The 22,529-nt window shown below is 41.0% G+C and overlaps 1 protein-coding gene across 1 annotated transcript; it reads right to left on the reverse strand.

The window, feature by feature from the left end:
- Positions 1 to 527: 527 nt before the first annotated feature.
- On the reverse strand, positions 528 to 9,640 carry ppp5c (protein phosphatase 5, catalytic subunit). The gene is made up of 13 exons (XM_044033040.1): positions 9,529 to 9,640; positions 6,057 to 6,298; positions 5,272 to 5,419; positions 5,003 to 5,124; positions 4,844 to 4,909; positions 4,606 to 4,704; positions 4,380 to 4,485; positions 3,891 to 4,033; positions 3,153 to 3,240; positions 3,024 to 3,064; positions 2,529 to 2,707; positions 2,355 to 2,436; positions 528 to 1,702 (listed from the first exon to the last, which is right to left on the reverse strand). Exons 1-13 carry the CDS (start codon positions 9,623 to 9,625, stop codon positions 1,640 to 1,642), a joined length of 1,476 nt encoding a protein of 491 aa, XP_043888975.1. The 5' UTR covers positions 9,626 to 9,640; the 3' UTR covers positions 528 to 1,639.
- Positions 9,641 to 22,529: the final 12,889 nt, after the last annotated feature.

Here is a 22,529-nt window from a genome sequence, read left to right on the forward strand (position 1 = left end):
CATTTATCTCTGCTCTTCTATGAAATGTCCATTTCCTTATGAAAACTATATTCAATGTAATGCTATGCTAAGCTAATTTTTTAGTATTTGTGAGAAAATGGTCGTGCACGTACCTTAAGTGTTAGCAGATGTGATATATTTATCACTTAACTCTATAATGGTATTTTGGTGTTTTTAATGTGATCAGGACCACTCGTGGTTGCTATTTACAGCCACTAGAGGGCAGGAAATGACTAGTTTAAATGTACATTTCCAGTATACAAATGAACTTTATAGATGGATCTTTCTACTTGGCATTTAACACTCTAAGGGAGCACAGGAGGGGCTTTAAAAACAAAACACATGTGCATTACTTTCATAATCTCCTGGCTTTTGTGATTGTCTTTTCTGCAAACCATATCTTTGTTCTTGCTAACAAAAAAGTATTTGGGAAAAAACACCATCTTGAGTAGTTCAAACTGCAAACATCCATTCACATAAAACCCTGTTGCAAAACAAGGTCTGAAAGAAAGATATCAGTCTGTTCCTAAAATCACAGGACTTGATTTTTTTTATTCAATAATTTTCTCCAAACATTACACAGAATCTTTAAATGATACAGTATATATACATACACATCAGTGTATTTCTTTCTAAAAATTTGAGGGCCATAGGACAATGTAGCTGTGCGTTTCAAGACAGGATTTCCATTGTGGACATTTGTGTACTGGAGACATCCACATTACGGAGGGCCGGGTGAGTGGAGGGTCATAAGTCACCGGTGATCAGGTGTCATTTGTGTTTACCTTACACCAAAGCTACTTTGGAGAGGAGACTGCGAGAGCTGCCCGGTGAGTGGCACAATGACAGTCGGGGGTGAATAACATGGAGAGCAGCAGTATCTTCCTCGGCAGGAAGCTATGCAGCAGTGCAAAAACAAGTGTTAACCAGCTACATGACTGAACCAGCTTAATACACCACTAATGGCAAACAGCACCTTTAAGATTGTACACAAAGACATGAGTGAGTACTCGTGTCTTTTTCTGGACTGGGATCATTAATGTCATGATTTGCAATTTGGGAAAGGTTTGACAGTAAAACAAAATGACCAACATACTGTAGGATGGTTTGAGAAACACTGATCAAAATGCTGCTCCAAACCCAGCTTACAATTCTCACAGCTGTGTACACGGGCAGACAGTACAATGCTAGGTTTCAGAGTCACAAGATGGTCCTTGTAAAAACTGAACAATCATTTTAATCGCAGATCTTTGGTTCATACCATCTACACAATCCCATCTGCTGAGTAATGTCACATAATTAAAAGCCACGCAGCTCAGAGGGGACACGTCACAAATTATTTGGGTCAGTTTCTTGACTCGGTGATCAAACACATGAGCAGACAAATGGACAATGGGGTTTTCCAGTTGTAACCAATAACATGACGGGACGTGTCCAGTTCTGGACTGGGCTTGGGCTGGTACAAGTGCTCTCTTCCCATCTCAACTGCACTGAATGTTTTCTGCGTACAACTAGCGGAAGTCTGTCAGGGAGAGGGATCCCTTAGGTCAAGCATGAATAAAAGCATGTCTGAGCACTGGAGGGAGTGATGTGGCTGGGATGGTTCAGGTCAGACGGGAGATACTCAGTGTCACAGACTCTACATCATCCCCAACTGCATTAGCGTGTTGGCGTACGCCATGGGTTTGACATTCGGATGAGGCTGTAACAGAAGAATAAAAGGAAGGAAAAACATTAGAGGACACTTGAACATGCTTTTTAAAACATTTGCTGTCCATCCTGACAAGTGATAATTAGCCTATTGCTATGTTAAGTAAATAGTAATTATCTTTATTAGTTTGAGCTTTTGTGTGCAACTTTTCAATAAGACCAAGCCCATCAGCTCCACATACATCTGTGGTTCTCTGTATAGCAGTGTTTTATTTTTGTGTCTGTGATGACAGTGAGTTATGTGATTTACATCACAACTGATAGAGGAAAGGCAGAAGCATTACAGTTAGTTAAGTGAGACAGCAACTGCTTTTTCAGTGATCCACATTGTTTTGGCAGAGATATTTACACTGGACGTCCTTCATGACACAACCCTCTCCATTTATCCGGGGATGGGACTGGCACTGGGTGTATACAGGATTCCAGTGATCCTGCCTACTACAGCTTTATCTAAACATACCCTGTTGTGCATCATTATAAGCAAAAAAGAATAAAAAAGAAAAGCACCATGTTTTATAACTGTAAGAGTGGCGAGTACATTACTAAACTAGAAATAAAAACATTCTTAACATTAGAAAATCCAATTTCCAAACAAGTGGTGGACAGTTTTGATGAATATACAGGTGAAGGGACAGGACACTAACCACAGCAGTGAACTGGTGGAATTCTGGCTTGAGGTCTGATCCCCTGAGGTGGATATACGCTCCTTTGTTTCCCATCTGGTCACTGGAGAAGGCAGAATACACCATAGTTAGCATCAAAAAGCTGGGAGCAATGGATGACTCAGCAATTACAAGTAAACCAGCATTATCACATACCAGTAGTTTGGAGCTGAGAAAACCGTGATGCACTTCCCTGAGTGAGTAACCTCATAGCCATCAGCTTTGACCTCATGACTCCGCACAATGAAGTCAAGCTTGTTCTGTTCGAGGAAGCGCTCGGTCACATCTGGCCCAAACTGACAACTCACACCACGTTTGCTGACCGACCGGCCATTCTGCATTAGAGAACAAAATAAGATCAAACTTCAAACTTTTAATACAAGACATGGGTGGAGGGTAAGGCTGTCTCTTTTTTATCAAAGATTCAGATATCCCTTTGAATTTTCTGTGTGGACAATCACAAAGCTGCCAAAAAGGCATCACAGACAGGACACAACAAGTAAGAGTAATAATAAATAATGCCAACATGTTTGGAATAACATGTCATTAAATTTGAAAAAAAAACTTGATGTTCTTTTAGTGACAGCCTATGGAAGACAATATTTATAGACATGGAATAATATCAAACAGACCAGATGAGTGGGGACTGACCTGAGGCTGTGGATCTGACCAGAGAAGGTCACACATTGGACCTGTCAAAATAAAAAATGAAGAGCAATATTGAAATATAACTCTCTTCCTCTGTTTCTTAAATCCAGTTGATAGTGCGTCTGATCCAACCTGAGTCAGGAGGCTGTCTGTTCCTTTCAATCTTCCTGAGGTCATCCAATGTGACGCCATCTTCACTGAACAGCCCACCGTGCATAACCTGAGATGGACAAGATTGTGTGTAACGGCACAGAATATCAGCCATATTCCAAATGAACAGCAGTCGTTGGTAAAATGTTTGGTGTCCATTTCACTAAAACACACACTATAACATACACTACTGTAATCAGAAAGTCACCATATACTTGAAGGAAACAAACACTATATTATGCTGATTGTAAACCAAAACAATTCAGGCAAGGCTATTGTTATCATCCATTTCCCCCTACAATGCTTTTAACCATTTTCTAAAGTAAAGACATTTTTCAGGTGAAAATTAAACTTGAAGTTTAAGAGCCAAACAAACAAAAGAACCTAATGTAAAATGAAAATAATACAGGCTAATATGCTTGAAGTACAGGCAAAACGAAGTTATAATACTAATCAAATTAAACGACAAAGATCATAGGGCTACACTTCACTACCGGGTGAATCGGATTGCTAAGACATTTTAAAACATATAACAAGTTCAGCTCAGGAAACTAAATGATTACAGACAGAAATACTGATCACCACCTCTTCACATTCTATCATGGGGATAGTTGACTTGCATGACTCATCTTTAAAGTGCAGGGTCCTGGAGAGCAACAAAATACATTGCTAATCCATTTGATCTCGATAATTATAATATTTCACTTCACATCTACTTACCAGTACTTTGTTGTTGATACACTGGGCCAGAGGCAGCCACTGGAAGACCTCACTGAACAGCTGGAACATCTGGGCTGTGTACTTGGCCTTGACCTCCCCTTCAAATCCATACATTTGGTTCATATTGTCTGTCTCATGATTACCTGCAGGTGTAAAGAGCTTGTTGTATAAGCCTGTACAAAGCGACGTAATGTAGGATTTCAACCTTCAAAAAAATAATGTCTCCAATATTATTTTTGATGATACATCAACTTACAACAGGGTGAATGTCACCTCTGTCGAAGCCTGAGTGCGTCTGAATCGGCACAATGCAGGTGATGTAACCGAGAGCAAATCCCACAGTAACATAACAGTCAAATGTGCACAAAGTGGCCAACAAATAGCTGTATTAAATGTGACGCATTAACGTGAAATAGACAGGACTTAGAGTACATCTGGATTTCACCCATGCATCCACAGGCTTTAAATGTAGACACAGTGTGTTCTCACCTCTAAGCAAGTGGAAGTTGTCGGGGAAGAGCAACTTGAAACCAAAGAGGGTGAAAATGACCTCAACAGAGAAAGAGCCGCGATCCACAAAGTCTCCATTGAACAGCTGAATTCTGTGGTTAAGCTCTGTGACGCACACATTTTTCAGAACGACACAAACAGGTAGGGTAACAACACTGGACACAAAAAACCTGACGTGTGACTGTTAGCGGCAAAGAAAGGATACGTAGGGGTTGTTCTCTGAGGGTAAGCCGTTTAACTTGAAGATGTTGAGGAGGTCGAAGTACTGCCCATGGGTGTCACCACAAACGGTTATTTTTTCTGTCTGTGGCAAAGAGAAACGGGTTACCATAAATTAAGAATATTTTGTTGTTTTATTCACTGATGTGCTGCTACTCCATCTCCTGAATACAAGAGCATACAGTTGCTCTCAGTGTTCTTGACCTAATTGCAAACAAGCTCACCTCCTTTAATGTGATCTCAACAAGACTTGGTAGCTTTGACAGAACATCTTTAACTTGTACCAAAATCTGAAAGAGAAAAAAAAATTGGTGTCATCACAGATAGAGCTGTTTTTCTCCTCAGTGAGTGTAGAGTCACTTTATATTAAGAATGTGTTTTACCTGATAAGCACACTTCCTGTGCAGTTTCTTCTGGTCTTGGAACCATTCCATCATCTCCTTCATGAACTTCAATGTGACTTTTCCATCTTCAAGTTTGGGGCCTACGTAGTCATCCTCAATAGCTGCAATACAAGATCATCTCAAGTTGAGTAAAAAACAAAATAAAAAATAGTTCCTTTTGTCTTCCTTGGTTTCTATTAACACACAGCATGATGCTTATGATTACAGAAAACACTTCTGTTAAAATCCAATAACAAAAGGAAACATACTCATGTTTTCAATGTCCAGAGAATCAACGACAGACTTTTTTAACTCATCGCTGGCGATGGCTCTCTCAAACGCCTTCTGTTTCACGATCTTGTTACATTCCTGATATTTCATCCTTGCATCCTTGTCATTTGGTCGAACCCTTACTACCTGTAATCGGAGGAAGAAAAAGACATACATTTAATACAGAGGCTGATTTAAAGTAAATATTAGGTGTGAAATATTCTAATTTTTGTATTATGTAATCAACTATTAAACAAGTTGCCATGTCTGTTGTGTAAATAAAGATCATTAGTCACATACTGCTGTTGATATACCTAAATATGTTACCTCTAGGGCATAGTTACAATAGGAATCTTAATGCATATAAATTTAGTTCCAACCCTACAGAGCTTCATGGTATTAAGTCTTACTTTCTGTTGTCATGGTGCTTGGTCAAGTTCATGTGGCATGTGATGGCTAAGCTCTAAAGGTCATTGTTGTCAAAGCGCTGGTATATTTAACATAGCTTGTAATGAGAACAACAATAGACACCAATTTTGCTGTGGTATGAGTGCCGATACACTGGATCTAATAGGCACCATGGCTGGATTAGCAGTTAATCCTTATTTGTGGTTGTTAAGGCAACATGAAGAGCCAAGCTCCTGTTGACAGTTCAACAGATGAAACGGGAAAGATCTTTTGGGAGAAATCAAGGGGAAAAACATTTAAATATAGTGTGCACTTTGCACAGCCTGTATAAATTCATATAAACAGCTAAAATGCTAGTATGTAGTTCATATCTTACCGTGTCATAGTCCTTAAGTGCAGCCTTGAACTTGCCCAGTGCCATGTTGGACGTGGCACGGCGGTAATATCCTTTGATGTAGTTTTTGTCTATCTCCAAGGCTTTCGTAGCATCTGCCAGGGCATAGCCATAGCACTCTGTGCGCAGGTATGCCAGGCTTCGGTTGCTGTAGTAGATGGCATTGGATGGATTGAGCTCCAGGGCATCTGTGTAGTACTTGATAGCATTGTCATAGTCTTTATCTGAAATACAAATGTCAAAGACAAAATGAGCTGATGGAAAATCTTGCTGTGGGTCTTTTGTTATGTTCCTTTTATTGACTGATTGTTTATTTGAACAATCCTTAGAAAACTGATACATTTAACTCATACCAACGGCAAACAATGGCAGCAGAAAAAAAAACAAAGCATTGACCTCTACTGATTGGATTATTTTGTGACTTTGGGAAGTGGAATATGCCAGGCAACAAGTCGAGACTGTCACTCGTGACGGAAGATCATGGACACATGTACATTGAGTCTGATTCGACTGTCTAGAGCTAGACTATATCTCCGAGTGCTACCTGATGCTGAAACATGTTTTTCTTTGTCAAATATCATAAGAAAAGAATAATTATGTAATGTAGGTTGATAATGGGGGCGGGACTAGATAAGCTGTTGCTTCTCCCACTTTCCCTTTCGGTTATGTGTATTGTGTAAACTACACTGATGTGTGATGAGTGATCTAAATGTCATGACTGAAATAAACAAACAAACAAACAAACAAATAAACAAATAAATAAATAATATGGTTGATTTAATACCGAAAGATCAGATGAATAATTCCACAGTCCTGTGGATGATTATTGGTGGTTTAATTAAATATTTAATGTACAGTCTGAGATGGTGATGTGGCCTCTGAGTCATTACTGATTCACTGTGGATGTACTTAAATAAAAAAAGGTTTGACCGTAAATCCAGGAAAAACCTTTTTGCTGTATCACCATGTAACAATAATCACACTCATAGATGTCATTTGGGCTTAGGTTACCATATCAGCAGTCCTGATATGCGATACTTCAGCTTCAGCTCCGGGCCAAACAAACCAACATCATCAACGCAAGACAATTCTGCACACTTCACTCTCAGGCTGTTGAGAGTGAATTTATGAGATACAGTGGAATCATCCTATAATCCCATTAGTGAATTTAATAGCCAGGTCTGTTCAGTGTCACCTGCAATATAGGATAGAAAATCTGCAGAAATTTTACTGATCATGTACTGTGTGCAGCTGTTCTTGTTCCCACTCAACATAGAAGACAAATTGTGTTACTGTTAATAATAATCAGATCTGTATAAAGCAAATACACTCAGCTAAGAGGAAGTACTGATGACTGAAATTAATCTATAACGTTGGTTTCTACCTATGCCATTACACATGAATGCACCTGTAGATTAAATGCTACTTAGGAATTACCTGCTTTATTTTTGGCCACATTTTGTCTAACTTTGAGAAGCAAAAAGTAAAAGACAGCTTTTTACTTATATTTTCTGTAGATGTAGATTAATTAATTAACGATTAGGGAGATAGGTGCTCACTGGGTGCTTTTAGTTAACACATCCATTTGATTTGATTTTATACCAGTATGTTTACAGTTAAAATCATATATCTGCCTTTGTAAAAAATAGTTTGTCATATTTTTCTAATAAGCAATCAAACAAGTAATTGGCTGGCAGTTTTTGAGGTTGTCATGGTGATTTGAAAAATTAGTTTTATAATAAACTGTTTAATGGGACTATGTGTCAAAATCTAAACTTAAACTGTTGAAGTCGGACCAGAAATAGCTCAAGCAAAAGGAAATAAACCTAAAACAGACAACCTTTATTCTTCATCTGCTCTGACTCGCCACACTGGCTGCAACCTGTCTGGAAAGCCCAAAACTCAACATACAGGAACATGAACACTAACATAACAAGTAGTTTTGCACGAATGTGAAGAGGCAGCCAAAATGTTCTTTAACTTAATGACAGAGCACCAAGAGAAACTTTTCAGAATAACATTTCTTTGACCAAAGTGGGAGCTCAGCACAATGTGACATTAAGCATTAAGTTGTGCCCTTGTAACAGGCAACACAGTGCTGAGAGTGTGTTGAACACAACAGTAAATGTGCAGACACTGATCCTGCTTGTGCGCATTGGCTGGATTGATTGGATTAATATCAGTGTAAGTGATCTCAGGAGTATAAGGGGGGATTCATTTTAGCTTCGTTTTTAAATTTAGTTTGTATATTTCAAACATGTTTAATGTTTTTTTTTACATCATGCACTTACATTTCCTTCTGGTCACATGTTTGAAAGGGCGTAGGCAGAAGTATAAACCTATACTTCTGCTTCTGGGGGGATGATGATGAAAATAAAGTCAAGAAGATAAACAGATACACTAGAGGCTATTGATTTCCGAGTATGTGCTTCATGGAAAATATTTTCACCATTCAAAGAAAGGAAGACTTTGTTATAACTCATAACCCAGTTAGAAAAGAAAACAATGCATGAAAATATTCAAAAGATACAAAAAATGTATAGGATATAACAAACGTAATGCCCAAGACAAATGTGTGTCTATTTTAACTCGTTTTTTATAGTCTCAGTGTTGATATCTTTATATATTGTAAATTTTTTGGTAATGCATGTTTTATTATCTTTGTCTTTACTGTCTTTGTTGCTGTAACAATGTAAATCGTATCTTCAATGTAGTTGGGAATATTACATGTCATTTCAAATACCAAGTTATATCATCATGTGTATCTGTAAGTCTTTATATTCAAATGTTAAATATTACATTTAAAAAAAAATGTTTATGAAAACCAAACAGAGTTTGAAAGATGGGTTGAATGTCCTGGAAGAGACAGTTTATGTGTATGAATAAAAAAAAAATAGACTGCGTGCACACATGGGCTACACACACAATGTCAATATCGGTCATTTCATCAGTTATAAAATTAGCTCGATTCTAATTTAATTTATTTTAAAACTGAGAATATGATCCTCGCGACCTTAATATTTTGACGTTACATTAGACGTCGTTATAGCCCCATAAACAGAGTACACTTAACACGTTTTTGCCACAGTTGCACCTCACACACATCTACACGAGGGCATTGCGAGTAAATGGTTCGGATCGTTGGATCGTTGTGGTGGAACGTGTATTCAGAGAAGTCACTAGATTTCGGCGTGTTTCCCATCACAAGAACAGCGTGGACGGCGTGACTTCACATGTTGTGGCGCTAGCTTGAACCGGCTAATCCAATGAATGGGGAATTACAGCTAGCATGCTTTCTGGGGTGAAAGGAAATGTTAGCTTAGCCTAACATTAGCGGCCGGCTTCGCCTGCAGCGTGTCACGCCACAAACGTATGCTCCCGTAAAAACGCTCGCATCTGTATGGGTTCGAGAACACCGTCAAGAGCCACGGACGCGACAAGTGCACGAAGTTACCTTTAAAGTACTTATTCGCCTTCTCCTTGAGTAGCTCTGCATCATCACCACCCTGCGCCATCTTCTTCTTACTGCCGTATTCTGGTCTGTGCGCCATTGGCTGTACTGTTGCAAATGTCGCAAAAGTCTTAACCCTATGGTGTAAAACGGCGCCCGTTTCCGAACTGCGAGCGGTGCAGTTATTGCACATAATATGCATTCATACACCTGCCACTGTATCAGACACAGTTTCCTCAACTGGTCGTCAAGGATAAAAGGATGAAAGGATAGAAATGTTACTAACTTTGCTTAAAAAAAGACCCGACATGAATGTTTTTGGAATGAAAATGTCATTTTAAGTGTTTAAATTCGATTCGATCAAGTGCTGTTTCTGTGATTTACATTATTAAAAGTCTATGGTATGAGAGGGCCTTGTCTTCTTGCTGCAAAGGCAAGCGTGCACTGCTCCCCCTCACAGTATAAAGTGGATGTTATGTGAAGCTATTTCTATATTGTCTGTGACAATAACAAATCTCAAGTGTGTATGTCAGAGACAGTGAAGTTATCATTTCTAAACTCAAGATTCTGGTAGATAATCCACATTGAGGACTTTCTGTTTTTGACCAGCAGGCGTCAGTATAGACCTTCCCTGAGGTAGTAGAACCAGTTGAGTTTTGTAGGCAACAACAAAGCTGTGTTGAGATTGTGAGTAATGAGTCATTTCTTAAAATATTTGGAAATTAGTCCCTGGTTTATCTGAATAGTAGTAAATAGACACTGATTGTCCCCGGTCTCTACCAGAGGATATAAAAAAATCAATACATTTCCAGTGAATTAAATGTGACAGAGATGAAAAGTACAGCATGGCCACCTTCCAGATGCCTCCGGGGAAGCTTCCTGCTGCCCAATCAGGGCAATGTCGTGCTCTCTCTCTGGCAAAAGCCCAGACTCAGCACAGCAGTGAGGGGGACTTATATATGGCACAGGTGCACATCTCAACAACTTTACTCACTCACACATGGCATCTGACGCACCCAGGGCCTCACATAACGGGTTTGCAAAAAGCATCACGCAAACATTAAATGAAAACACATCCAAGCTGAAACACCTTCACCACAGACTCGACAGTGTATGCGATTGTTTAAAAAGAAAATGCTGTGGCTCAGAGGAGTCAGAAGAAAGAGACATTTCTCTTGTGTACCAGAAACGGAGGGGGGGAGGAAAAAAACGTTTGTGGTTTGGTGTGTTTAGGCCTCGGATGGTTTGGGTTAGAAGTTCAAGAGAAAGGGAGATGTTCAAGAGAAGCATGCGACATGGACGATTCAGCCCAGTCCAGTCTGCCACTCTGACTCACAGGAGACACCCGCAGTGAAGATTAAGTGCCCAAGCAGTCGGGTGACTCACTGCGACCCCTGTCGAACACTTACTAACTAACCCTGGAGTGTGAGTTCACTTTCTCTCAACAGGGTTACCCATGACTCGTCTCTCTGTCTGAGCCATAAAACGTCTAGTTCTGTGACGGTTTTACTAGTGGAGCTCGAAGGAGTGGTATGAAGAGGACTGAGGACACGCTGACGTTACAGCCTCAGCCCCACATGAGAGTAAACGCAGACAGTGAGTGGGAGAGACAGTGTGGGAGGGAGAGAGGTAGAGAGAATCTGGCCCGCTCGGAGGATGGAGGGAGGGAAATTGCCGTCCTCTTGGGTGTACGATGCATGTGCGTGGGCTTTGGAGGGGTCCTGAGAAAGTTAAAACAAACACAAATGGAGGAGCAGGGAGATATACGAGCCACCAGAGCAAGAGACAGATGAAGGTCAGGGAGAATGTGAGTGACATTCCAGGGTCGTGAGCCAATGAGTGATGAGGCCTCGGAGCGAGTGGAGTATATGTTACATTCTCCTCATCCAGTCCTTCTTACTATTTATCATCCTGTTGCATGTAAGACCATGACATCGTGTTTGAACACCACATTTTATAATCTCTTATTTTTTTCTGTAATTGTGATGTCAGACTCTTGCCAGAGTCTTGTTCCCCCCTCCAAAAAAATTCACTAATGAGGTTTTGACTTCAGGGGGTCTGTGGGGGGTCGAGCTTATTTGAACCATGTGTTTTTCTTGCAGGCAGGGCAAAGGACTTCAAGCGAAATTAAAGATAAATTGAGAAAAACAGTCTTTCTCTAGGGCTCCGCCCTTCCTCCGTGTCTTTTTTTCTTCAGATGTAAGCTGGCACGTTTGTTTTTTCTTTTTGTTTTTTCTTTTTTACTTTGACTCACTCACGAATCCCAGGGATTGCTCACGTTATACGGCAGCATTACAGAGTCTCGCGTCCACATCATAGTGGAATCTCCTGTAAATCAACATCCTGAAATGACACATCACAGGTTCACTGAAGTTATTTGTGCTGCACGGAGAGTGAGGACTTGGAAATTTCATGCAAGTGGAAAAAGAAACATGATGCATACCTGCCTCACTGCTGCTGGCTTCACCTTTCCACATTAAAACCCCTCCTGTTCTCTCCTGTGTTTCTTGGCCTCATAACCACGTTGGTTTTAGGACCGGAGGAGGTAGCGTATAGAAAGCAAATGAGTTTAGATTTTTCTGAGCGTCTGTTTACAGTTCTTGTAGCACTGTATATAGTACGGCACGAAGTAAGGTTGTTTACTGCTGAGCAAACAGCTGCAGTAAATGTCATGTGAGAAGTTATTGTAAGAATCCAAATCATAATATTGCAAAAATATATGACATTTATTGTGCTTTAAATCTCTATAGGATAGTTATGGCAGTAAAGTTTTAGATAAAAAGGAGAGATGATGTTTGACTACGATATACAATATAAGGATAAGTCAATTATGGTATTTATCCATAACTTGCTCAATTAATAGCACAGAAAATGTATCTGTGTAGCACATACAGTAACTATGTGTTCAATGTGCTGCTGCCTGTCTTGGCTAGGTCACCTTTGAAAAAGAGATTTTTTATCTCAATAGGTTTTCTCCTGGTTAAAAAAAGGTTAATAAATAAAAACAAATAATAAATAATTTAAAGTATGAAAGACATTATGACATTGAAAGAGCGCTATAAGGCAATACAGTGAAAATATGCATATATATATATAGAAACTAAATAGAGATGAATAAATAAGTTAAATAATGGATTTACCAAAAGGAGCACTAAAATAGTACAGAAAGTATTTCTAATTCAGATCCATTATAATTATCAGAATACTGAATAGCTCTTGCAGGAGAACATGAAACCTCTTTCCATTCTTAATGGATTTTTTTTTCTCTTTTTACTTTGTTCCATTCATAAAACGTTATGGCCAATGAAAGCAGAAATAAAACTGGACTTTAAATCAGGTCCATGTCTCAAATGACTTCCATCCTTCATCATTTATATAACATTTAATTTTAGCGCTGACATTTAAAAACAAAAAGCATGGCTCTGGTTTTATTCCACATGGGACTGTGGGTCTGTGCATGTGGCTTATTTTCAGAACATATTTTCTAATCAAACTGGCAGCTTCAACTCGTGAACCGGGACAGTTGCAGTAGCCGCTGAAACCACCACTCCACACCTGAGTGAAAGCCCACACACAGCCTGTGAATGGAATCAATTCATGACGATGGAAATGTGAGGCAGTCAACATGAGGTTTTTAATGGCACATATAAGCTGCAGCCCCCCTCCTGAATCGACTGGCACCACTGCCTTGTTAAAGGAAATTTAGTAAATGGCTGACTAAACAGATAATTATAATAAAGCAAGAGAAAGAAGCCCAGATTTAGATCTGGATGAAAAACATGCAGTATGAACTTGCTTTGCCTTATTTGGTCCTGCCTGTGGTTATTATTACAATCAACCACTTAGTGTTTTTCCTCTGGTTTTCACTATGTCAGTGACATCAGTTTGGATTTTTCCTTCCACTGTCCTCACATGTTGGCTCAGCCCGATTGTCTCCACTCACAGTCGACTCTCGTTCACTTCCACTTCTGCCATCATGCCCTCTCACTTAAATGTTTTTCATGCATCCTCCTTCTCTGTCTCTTTTTCTGATTCTGAGCAGCACAAGCGTTTGATGTCTGCTGGGCACTAGAACAAGGGATCGGATCCACACCCCAAACAGGAAATGAGAACTCAAGCAAATAGACCCCTGTGTGTGTGTTGGTGTGCGTGTGTGTGTATGTGTATGCCTCAGAACGAAAGAAAGAAAGAAAGAAAGAAGACACAGACTTGCAGGGAGGAATGCAAATCGAGAGACACGGTGGATGTTGTGAAATACACTTGCTGAATCAAGAGGTTGTTGAAAAGGTCACACTGTGTGTGATGCATGAGGAAAAAGAGATGAAGAACTCCCAGGGGATGATATTTATAGACATTGTCCACCCCAAACAAAGTGCACTGCATCACCCTATGACATCAACCATCCAACTGAGCCACAGTGACTTGGCCTTGTAAAATTTTTAATTTAACTAAACTTTCCAGGACTCATAGCTGTTGTTTATAGAGCTCCAATAGGGTCAGTACCCTTGTAATGCCCCAAAAAAAGGGGCTATTGATATGACATTACACACTGGGTGGAACTAATAGGGCTCAATATTTTAGTTCACAAATGGGGGCCTGGGGACACTTATGGGGTCTGTGTCACACTGGGAAGTTAGAGATTCGACCATGATATACTGTACACTCACCAGCCACATTTCTAGGTACACTAAGGACACTTAAGAATGTAGCAGGAGTGGGTCTGGTGTGGATTTCCTGGCTAACTTTTCATACCAGAGCTGTTTGCTCTGCTTTGAACGAACCAGAGTTTGTTTCCTCTGATATTTCGGTTCGTTTGTGCAGGTGTGAAATCTCATCTGAACTTTGGTGCGGACCAAACAAGTGAACCTTGTCTGGTCCGTCTGAAAATGTCAGTTCGCTTGCAAGTGACATGGACTATCCAACAAACCGAGGAGAGAAAGTGAACCAAAAAACCAAAGAGAGGAAGTGAGGCAATACCGCCCCAAACAAGCAGCTTTTGTAACTGTGTGACGTTGTCCATGTGTTTCCGTCCGTGAAAGAGAAAGTGAACCAAGCTAAATGAAGGTGCAAAACTTTTCAGTGCGAAATTCTCCGGCCCTCAGAGATTGAGTATGAGTCTGGTGTAGTCTCCTCCCACCTGCAAGACCTTTTGGCTGTATATCAGAATGCCTCTGTACGCAATTGGATACACCTATCAAAATATAACCAGTCACTGGTCCGATTGGTTGTATTTTGGATATACAAGAGCTGCTTATCTATCATAATAAAGTTAAACCCTTGGAGTAGTCTGGCCGTTCTCCACTAACCTCTGGCATCAACAAGGATTTTCTATCCACCCAGAGCTGCGGCTCTTTTTCAGACCAGTCTCCGTAAACACCATGGTTGTGCATGAAAAATCCAGTAGATCAGCTTGTCTGGCCCCAAAAAATGTCACTCACCTGTCTCCAATTCTCATACTCATGTTGAAATTCAGCAGCTGAACATCTCATCGACATGCCTAAATAAAGACAGGTGCTGCTATGTCATTGGTTGATCAGATATTTGCATCAACAAGTAGTTGAACAGGTGTGCCTAATTGCGTGGCCACTTAGTGTGTATTGGCCTTTAACTTTTTTACATAAGGCCTCAGACAACAGCAAATGTTAGAATATTTTTTTATTATTGTATTTGTCTCGTGATGAAAATTTTTTATTGCACTAGATTTGTAAACCAGTGAGTGTGAGTGGATGGTTATTTATCTCTATGTGGCCCTGTGGTGGACTGGTGACCTGTCCAGGTTGTACCCCGTCTTTCGCCCTGTGTCACCCGGGATTGGCACCAGATGGATGGATGGTTTTCTAAATCCTAAAATCTTCATTTTGGAATCTGAAATTAATATATGGGTTATCTTTAATAAAGGGGATCCTTGGCTGAGCACCTGGGTTAATTTAACTGCACTTTTTTTCACCTATCTATTTCAGGCTATAAAGGAATGCAGCTCATTTCGCCTGGTGGCGGCACAAGGCTCTGCTGAATGCCCTCAGAAGCAAAACTTACCAACGGGTTATCTATCAAAGCGTCAGAGGTGCACAAGCAGAGCACTTGTGTGACCCGCCGCAGCCCTTTCATCTGCCAGTGCGGTTGTTGTTTCCCCGCTACTTAACGGCAGTGCCGACATGTTGTGGCAGCTAGTTTATTTTACATTACAGCCAACAGCTCCTACTGTTTATGAGCAACGAAGGCTGGAGCACAGCGCACATGGTCAAGCTTTCCCACAGAACGAAAGCCGCATCATAAGTGACTCAGGATGTCTGGGTGCTGCACACACTCTAACCATTTGATGACTATGAGGCTTAAAGGGGAAGAAAGACTCAAATAGGACTCTGCCGCACACGAGGTGGGAAAAAGTTTGTTGAGAAAACACAGCGTCTTATAACAGCACTGAATTGTCTCAAGGTGGCTTGAATAGCTGGGATCTGACGCAGCGAGACAACAATAACAAACAAGGTGAATGCTAAATATGTGTCAACATTACTTTCCCAGCCACTCCATAGCGTGGTAAACACACAAAAAGCTTGCAACACAGATGCTTAAATTAGACAAAACATTGCCACGTCTGTACCAGCTGTGAAGCACAAATACAGACTCAAAAATCCTGTACAGTGTCTGAAAATATCTAGTCACACATACGCAGTCCATCCAGGATGTTGTGGGGGAGAGTTTCCTCTTCCTGTTGCTCTGACTGTTGGACTTTCCTGTCAGTTAACATTAACCACTGTCAGACCTCTGGGTGCCTTCCAGACTCATCTCTGGTCCCTTTTTTTTTTTTATCTCTAGGGAGTAAAATTCTTTACTGTTAAGTATTAGTTCACATCCTGTACACTTGGGTGGCCGAGCAGGAGAGGTAACCTCAGATCAAGGTATTCTCTGGAGCAGATGGCCTTTATGCACCTATTTGTGGGTACAATGCCGTTTAAAAAAAGCAGACCACACATGTGTTCATCAGGTGGTGTAAAACCAAAAATCAACCACAGGCACCAACAGCCAAACCCTCACCGGACCTCAGTGGAATGTAGGATCCGTGAGGATTTCCAGGAGTCTTGATGATGAAGACTTCACTGTGGTCCAACAGGTTGATCACACAAACTTATCAAAAATTGCTCAGACGCCCCTCGGGAGTCTCAGTTGTTCCATTGCACTGACCTTCCGCCTTTGTGATTCAGCCATAATGTGGTTCCGATGATAAGGTTTGAATTACTGCCCGGATTTGTAGTCTGATTGTGTTATACCTGTGTTCCTGTTTATGCCAGTGTGTTGAGTTCACTTGGACTGTTTACACCAAAGCTGCTGTCAAGTATAATCTCCTGTTGGGTGTCATAAGAGACAATGGTTTATTTAGAGCAGTGGTTCTCAAACTTTTTATAGCAAGTACCATTATTGAGCTCTCGAAGTAACACCATTATCACAGACATTACAATACGTGTAAATAGGTCGAACAAAGTATACAGACTTTTCACAGGAGGCAGATTTATTTTATTTTATTTTAGACACATTTGACATTTGTTAATTGTTTAATTTTCTACACACTCGGTCAAATTTCCTCAGCTCCACTATAGACCCCCAGCTTCCTCAGAATAGTATTTCTGATTTTCCTCCAAGTACCACCAGAGGCAGCTTGTGTACCACTGGTGGTACACCACCCACAGTTTGAGAATCATGGATTTATTACAGTCTGAAAGCAGGCAGCAACATTTTCCTAACCTCAATAACACTTGTGCCTAGTTGAGTTACACAATACCAGTGCTGCACCTATACTGTACCTGTGGGTTGTATTCAAGGGTTGACCAAAACGACCCATAGTTACGTTTTAGTTGACAGACAGGTCAGGGTTAGGGCCCACAGGTAAGGTGAGGTTAGAGGTAAGGTTAAAAAAAGACAGAGCTAGGCAGTAAGTTACCGACAATGACTACAACAACAGGGACCGGAACTAAATGCGAGACACAGGAATCAGTAATGCAGTTAAAGTCAATATTTATTTGTGACACAGTGAATAAATGTGCAGAGGGGAAGGGGTGCTGGAGAATCTGGGAATCCCACATGGTTTAATGAAGGTGGGAAGTGTCTCTTTGTTTGGCGTCCCCACATGTAATGGTGGACCCGTGTCCAACAGGGAGGTTAATTCAGGGGACAAAGAACTCACGGCTGGGACAGGCGACAGTCAGGCAGGTACGCAGACAGGTAGGCAATGTCTCGAGCACGAAGTAGGCAAGAACAGCTGGTGAATGGAACAGGTGTCTCGGACCTGAGTAGAGGCAAGGGAAGAAATTAGAATTACACAGTATTACCACGCTGTAGAGACTGGACGATCTGGCAATGAGTGGCTGGAAATCCAGAGGCTTTATGGAGTGGGTCTGATTGTGTAAATGAGTTTCACCTGGTGCTGCCTGCAAGAGAGAGTTAGCCACGCCCACACACAGAGCACACAGACAGGGGGCGGAAAAAACAGGGGGAACAGACAGACATGGCAAAACCGACAACAAACAAGAAGGAGGGGCTGCCATGACGTGAGTCATGACATGGCGTGTGTAAAAGTCTAACGTGGGAGTCAAACACATGTCAGTCACACCAAAGTACAAAGCTTTACCCACTAAGTGAAAATGCAGGTAAAAAACTGATTGAAGCAACTTGATGACGACACACCCAAGGTACCAGATTGCTGGTATTTATTTAAGTGGGTGCCACTTTTAAAACTGTACCTATGGCTACTAATTCCTGCGCTTTGAAAGAATTCAACCGACACAACCTCCCACAAGCCTTCCAGTCAAAGCTTTGTCCCCAAAACACTGAAAGTCAACTATCTAGCTAACTTCTCAAGCTAACGAGCTAACTTCTCATTAGCCAGAGGTGAGCTGAATATATGTGGTCTGAATCTCATCCGTCATGTTGCAGTTTTGTAAGGCAACAGACATTTAGGAAGGAGGAAATTGAGGAAATTGTGAACATATATAAAATCAGATATGTTTAGTTACAAAAGTATTTTGCGATTGGAAATTAAACTGAATAGAAGTTGAATTATTATCTGCAATTACAATAATGAAGTAAAGTGCAGGTACCGTATACACCATGAATAAAACACAACAGGTAAAGTAATACAGTACTAGTACACAAGTATTAAATTCTGTGTAGTATTGAAGTTTTGAAATACAATAACTTCTCTGGTTGAGAAAAACAAAAATCACTCTTGCCAAGAATTAGGCAAAGGATCTATGTGTGTGTGAGTGTCCATATACTATATGAGTTCATGTATATGCCTGAGCATGTGTGTGCATACATCACCCAGACCACTATGAATGTCTGTGTTTGAATATGTCCTCATGGGTGCTCATATATCATGTGATTGCATGTGAGAGTGCACTAAATGAGGAAGGATTGCATAAACCAAGCGCTGCCCTCTCCCAAAGTGGCCCGATCACAGGAAATGGGTGTAAAGGAATGACTCAGCGATCCACCACCACCACCACCCCACTGACTCCCGGTCACCCCCACCCTCTCCTTCAGGGCTGCTTCTTTAGAAAAGCAACTCGTTTTTTTTTCTAATTAAATGAGCGCATCCCAAGTTTGCTGATGAGTCATCGCTTTCTCCTCCACCCATCGCACTCATGCACTCTCCCGCTCCGTGTAATTCGATTGGCCTGGATTCTGCAGGGATGTTGAAAACAGCTGTGATGCAGATGTACGCCCTTATCATACCTGCTCAGGTGTGCAGAATACTCACAAACACACACGCAGACATGTGGCAACTCTGATGGTGTCACATTGAAACGTTTAATGCCCAGTCACTCACAGGTAACACACACACACACACACACACACACTGCACTCCTTCAAAGGATGGCATGTCATAAACAGAAGGACTGGGGAGGAGGAATGTGTTGTTCATTGGGGAATTCTGAACCAGTGGGGAGAGAAAGGAGGGGGGGGCATGCTGACCTAATGTCCCTCAGAGAGAAGGCCACAGAGGAGCCTCTCTCTCGCTCGCTCTCTCTCTGCTGTCATAACCTTTGTACGGCCATCGATACAGCTGAGAGCCCCTCTGACACAGGGGCCACAGATCATGGCTGACAAATACAAACCAGATGCTGTACCAAAGCTACCTCGAGAAAACCAAACACCTCCCTTACCTCCCTCCACTCAGTCAATTAGAGGAGTCGGGTTTCCATGTGATACCAACAAAATGTGCGCTCCTATAGATGTGTATGTGTCCACAGAGTGGGGAAATAATAATAATAATATTTCTTCCTGTCAACTGTGTCAGTTTAACTCCAGCGTATGTGATTTGTGACTTTAGTCACACCTCTCTCAATTGGAGGCGGAGGCCTTGCCCTTGCTTTACCGTGTGTGTGTGTGTGTATATACTATATATATGTATATTTTTGTAACCTCTACTACCTTCTTTCTTACCTCAACTGCTGTTACCTTAAGACTTTTTGTCTGCAGGGGTCTGCAACTTGTGGCTGAACAGCAACTTGTGGCTCTTCGGTCCCTCTGCACTGGCTCCATGCAGTTTTTGTGTGTCACGTCCAGTGTCTATACGTCAAATGTGATATTTAAAACTTCAACAGACTTGCGTTTGAAGTATGGGAAGCCGTGCCCAACACTTTGATGAAGTGATATTATGTACATGAAGAAGTACACATTTGGAGTCCTGTCCATGTGTGGCTCCACATACTTATGCCAGGCAGTTTTTCCTCTATCATGAACTACATTTATTTATTACTATTTATTTCAAAGAGGGTTATGTTTAATTGTATTCATTTCCCACAAGCAATGGAAGGACTAGGTCTATATAAATCAGTTTTATTTCAGAGTAGTTTTTCCTACTAGAGAACCAGAGCCCTTCACTTCCTCTCGGCTCTGCAGCCGTGGGTAAATCTGACCTGTGACTGGACAATTTGACCATCACATGGCAGTTACTGCAATGCAACCTAACTAATCGGAGCAGAGTCAGATAATAAATGCAATAAAATGTGAGAACATTGGTGCAGCGCTTCAGAAATGGAGCGATTGCCTCGGGTCATTGTCCAAAATATTAGTATTTAATGACCTGGAGATCCTGCTTCAAACAGCTGTACAATTCATGTGGATAAATCAGATGTAATACAGTAAAAAAAAACATTATTTTACCTTCACTGTGAATGCATTATGTTTTTCTGATGACCTTGGATCTCAATAGGGCAGAAAGTTGTGGCCACGACATAGAGCAAAGGAAAACAACAATATGAGACTGGAGCTGAATGATGTTATTAATAATTCATAGATGTCGCTGTTGTCTTATGTAATACAGGAAGAAGGTCACTGTCTTAGGCTTACTCATCTCACATTTACTCAGTAAATGTTAGACTAACCTGTGGTAAGAGGTCGAAAAATAAAAAGCTGTGTTAAAAAAGATTCATTTCCCGAGTGACCAGAGTCCTTGAAGGCATGTCTCGCCACTCTGCAGCCATCCTGGCAAAGCACAGGGCACGGTTATTTTTGGTCAAACGAGACCAGACTTCATAACAGAGCCATAACTTCACTTTGTCACCAGGAAATAAAAACTGCATGTTGAATCATCCATCAAATCTGATCAAAACCACATTCAAAAGTTTGCTCCAAAAATAAAACGACTCTTTTATTCTGTAGCCTTTCTTTCTTTCTTACAGCAAATGTTTTTTTTTAGTGACAAGTTAGAAACCTCCTATTAAAAACCCTTTTAGGGCTTGCCTACAGCACTTGTGGGACCCTTAACCCTCAACCACTGCTCCATCATGATCACCCACTGGGGTACGTTCCTGTGAGGTTTATCTGCTATTTAATGGCTGCCTCTCCTCTGGGTGCAAATCCTGTGAACACTGTTGTTTCTGTCTGACCCTAGAGAGAGAGATCTTTTCCTTTGTTTATTACCCGGGGAGATAGTAGCTGTTTATCAGGGCAGATTTGTCCCTCTGCATCTAGAGAGGAGAGAGAGGCGGAGAGAAGGAAGGAAATGGAGGGCAGGACCATGAGAAGGAGCCAATCCAGAGATGTAATTGGTACCTTTCCTTTTTTAGAAAACATTTCTTTCTTACTGAAGTCCTGCAAATGAGTCAGGGCACAGCGTGCTTTATAACCACACTCAGACACTCTCACATGGTTTGTCATACTTTCCCCTTTGTAGTTTTCACTTTGAAGAGGGTTCGCGTTTCTCCGCTGCCTTTGATCCTGCACATATTCAGCTACTGGTTATGAAAGAAAAGGGCACATCTGGTGAAACGGAAGTGACTTCTCATTTGTTAATTTGTCGTCTTTCTCAGGGTTTTGTTTTTCTCTCTCTCCGTGGTATAAAGCAGAAACAAATGGTGCAATAAAATCAAGAAGGTTGCATGTGGCATGGCTGAAACGCAACAGATTTACCTAAACAAGGGAAGCAGATTTCTCCAAAAGAGACCTATGGTTTACAAACAACTCTGGCTAATCTGATCAACATTAATTTAAACAAACTTAATGTTGAGTTTAATCCAATGGATCCAATGTTGCCATTGTAGGTTTCATAAGGTTTTAAATACGACTGTGATGAGAAGGTGAAGGATGTACAGGAGAACTAACACAGAGAGCGCCAACATAGAAGACAAGTATAAAACTTAATGTCATTCTGAGATGTAGAATCCTTAAAGCACATGATGTTTAATCGTGAACTGGTCTCAAACTCTGTTTGTCGGACTTACAGTCGGACCCTCCTCCCCCTACTGGTGGGAAATTAGGCCTCAAATACTTACAAATATTCATCACACTGAATTATTTTTCAGAATATAAATAGTAGAACAGAAAGAACATCTGCAGTACACGCAGTGCTTTTCTCTATCGTCATACACTACCAGCACAGCCTTCAGGGAGCAATTTGGGGTCAAGTGTGCGGCCGTGGATCCGTGCTAGGGCATGCAGACCATCTTCTAAATGGGAGGTTGGGGGTTTGATCCCATGCTCCACTGGAAGACAGTTAACCCCAA

The sequence above is a fragment of the Solea senegalensis genome, linkage group LG8 (assembly GCF_019176455.1).
Source record: "Solea senegalensis isolate Sse05_10M linkage group LG8, IFAPA_SoseM_1, whole genome shotgun sequence".
Taxonomy (NCBI): domain Eukaryota; kingdom Metazoa; phylum Chordata; class Actinopteri; order Pleuronectiformes; family Soleidae; genus Solea; species Solea senegalensis.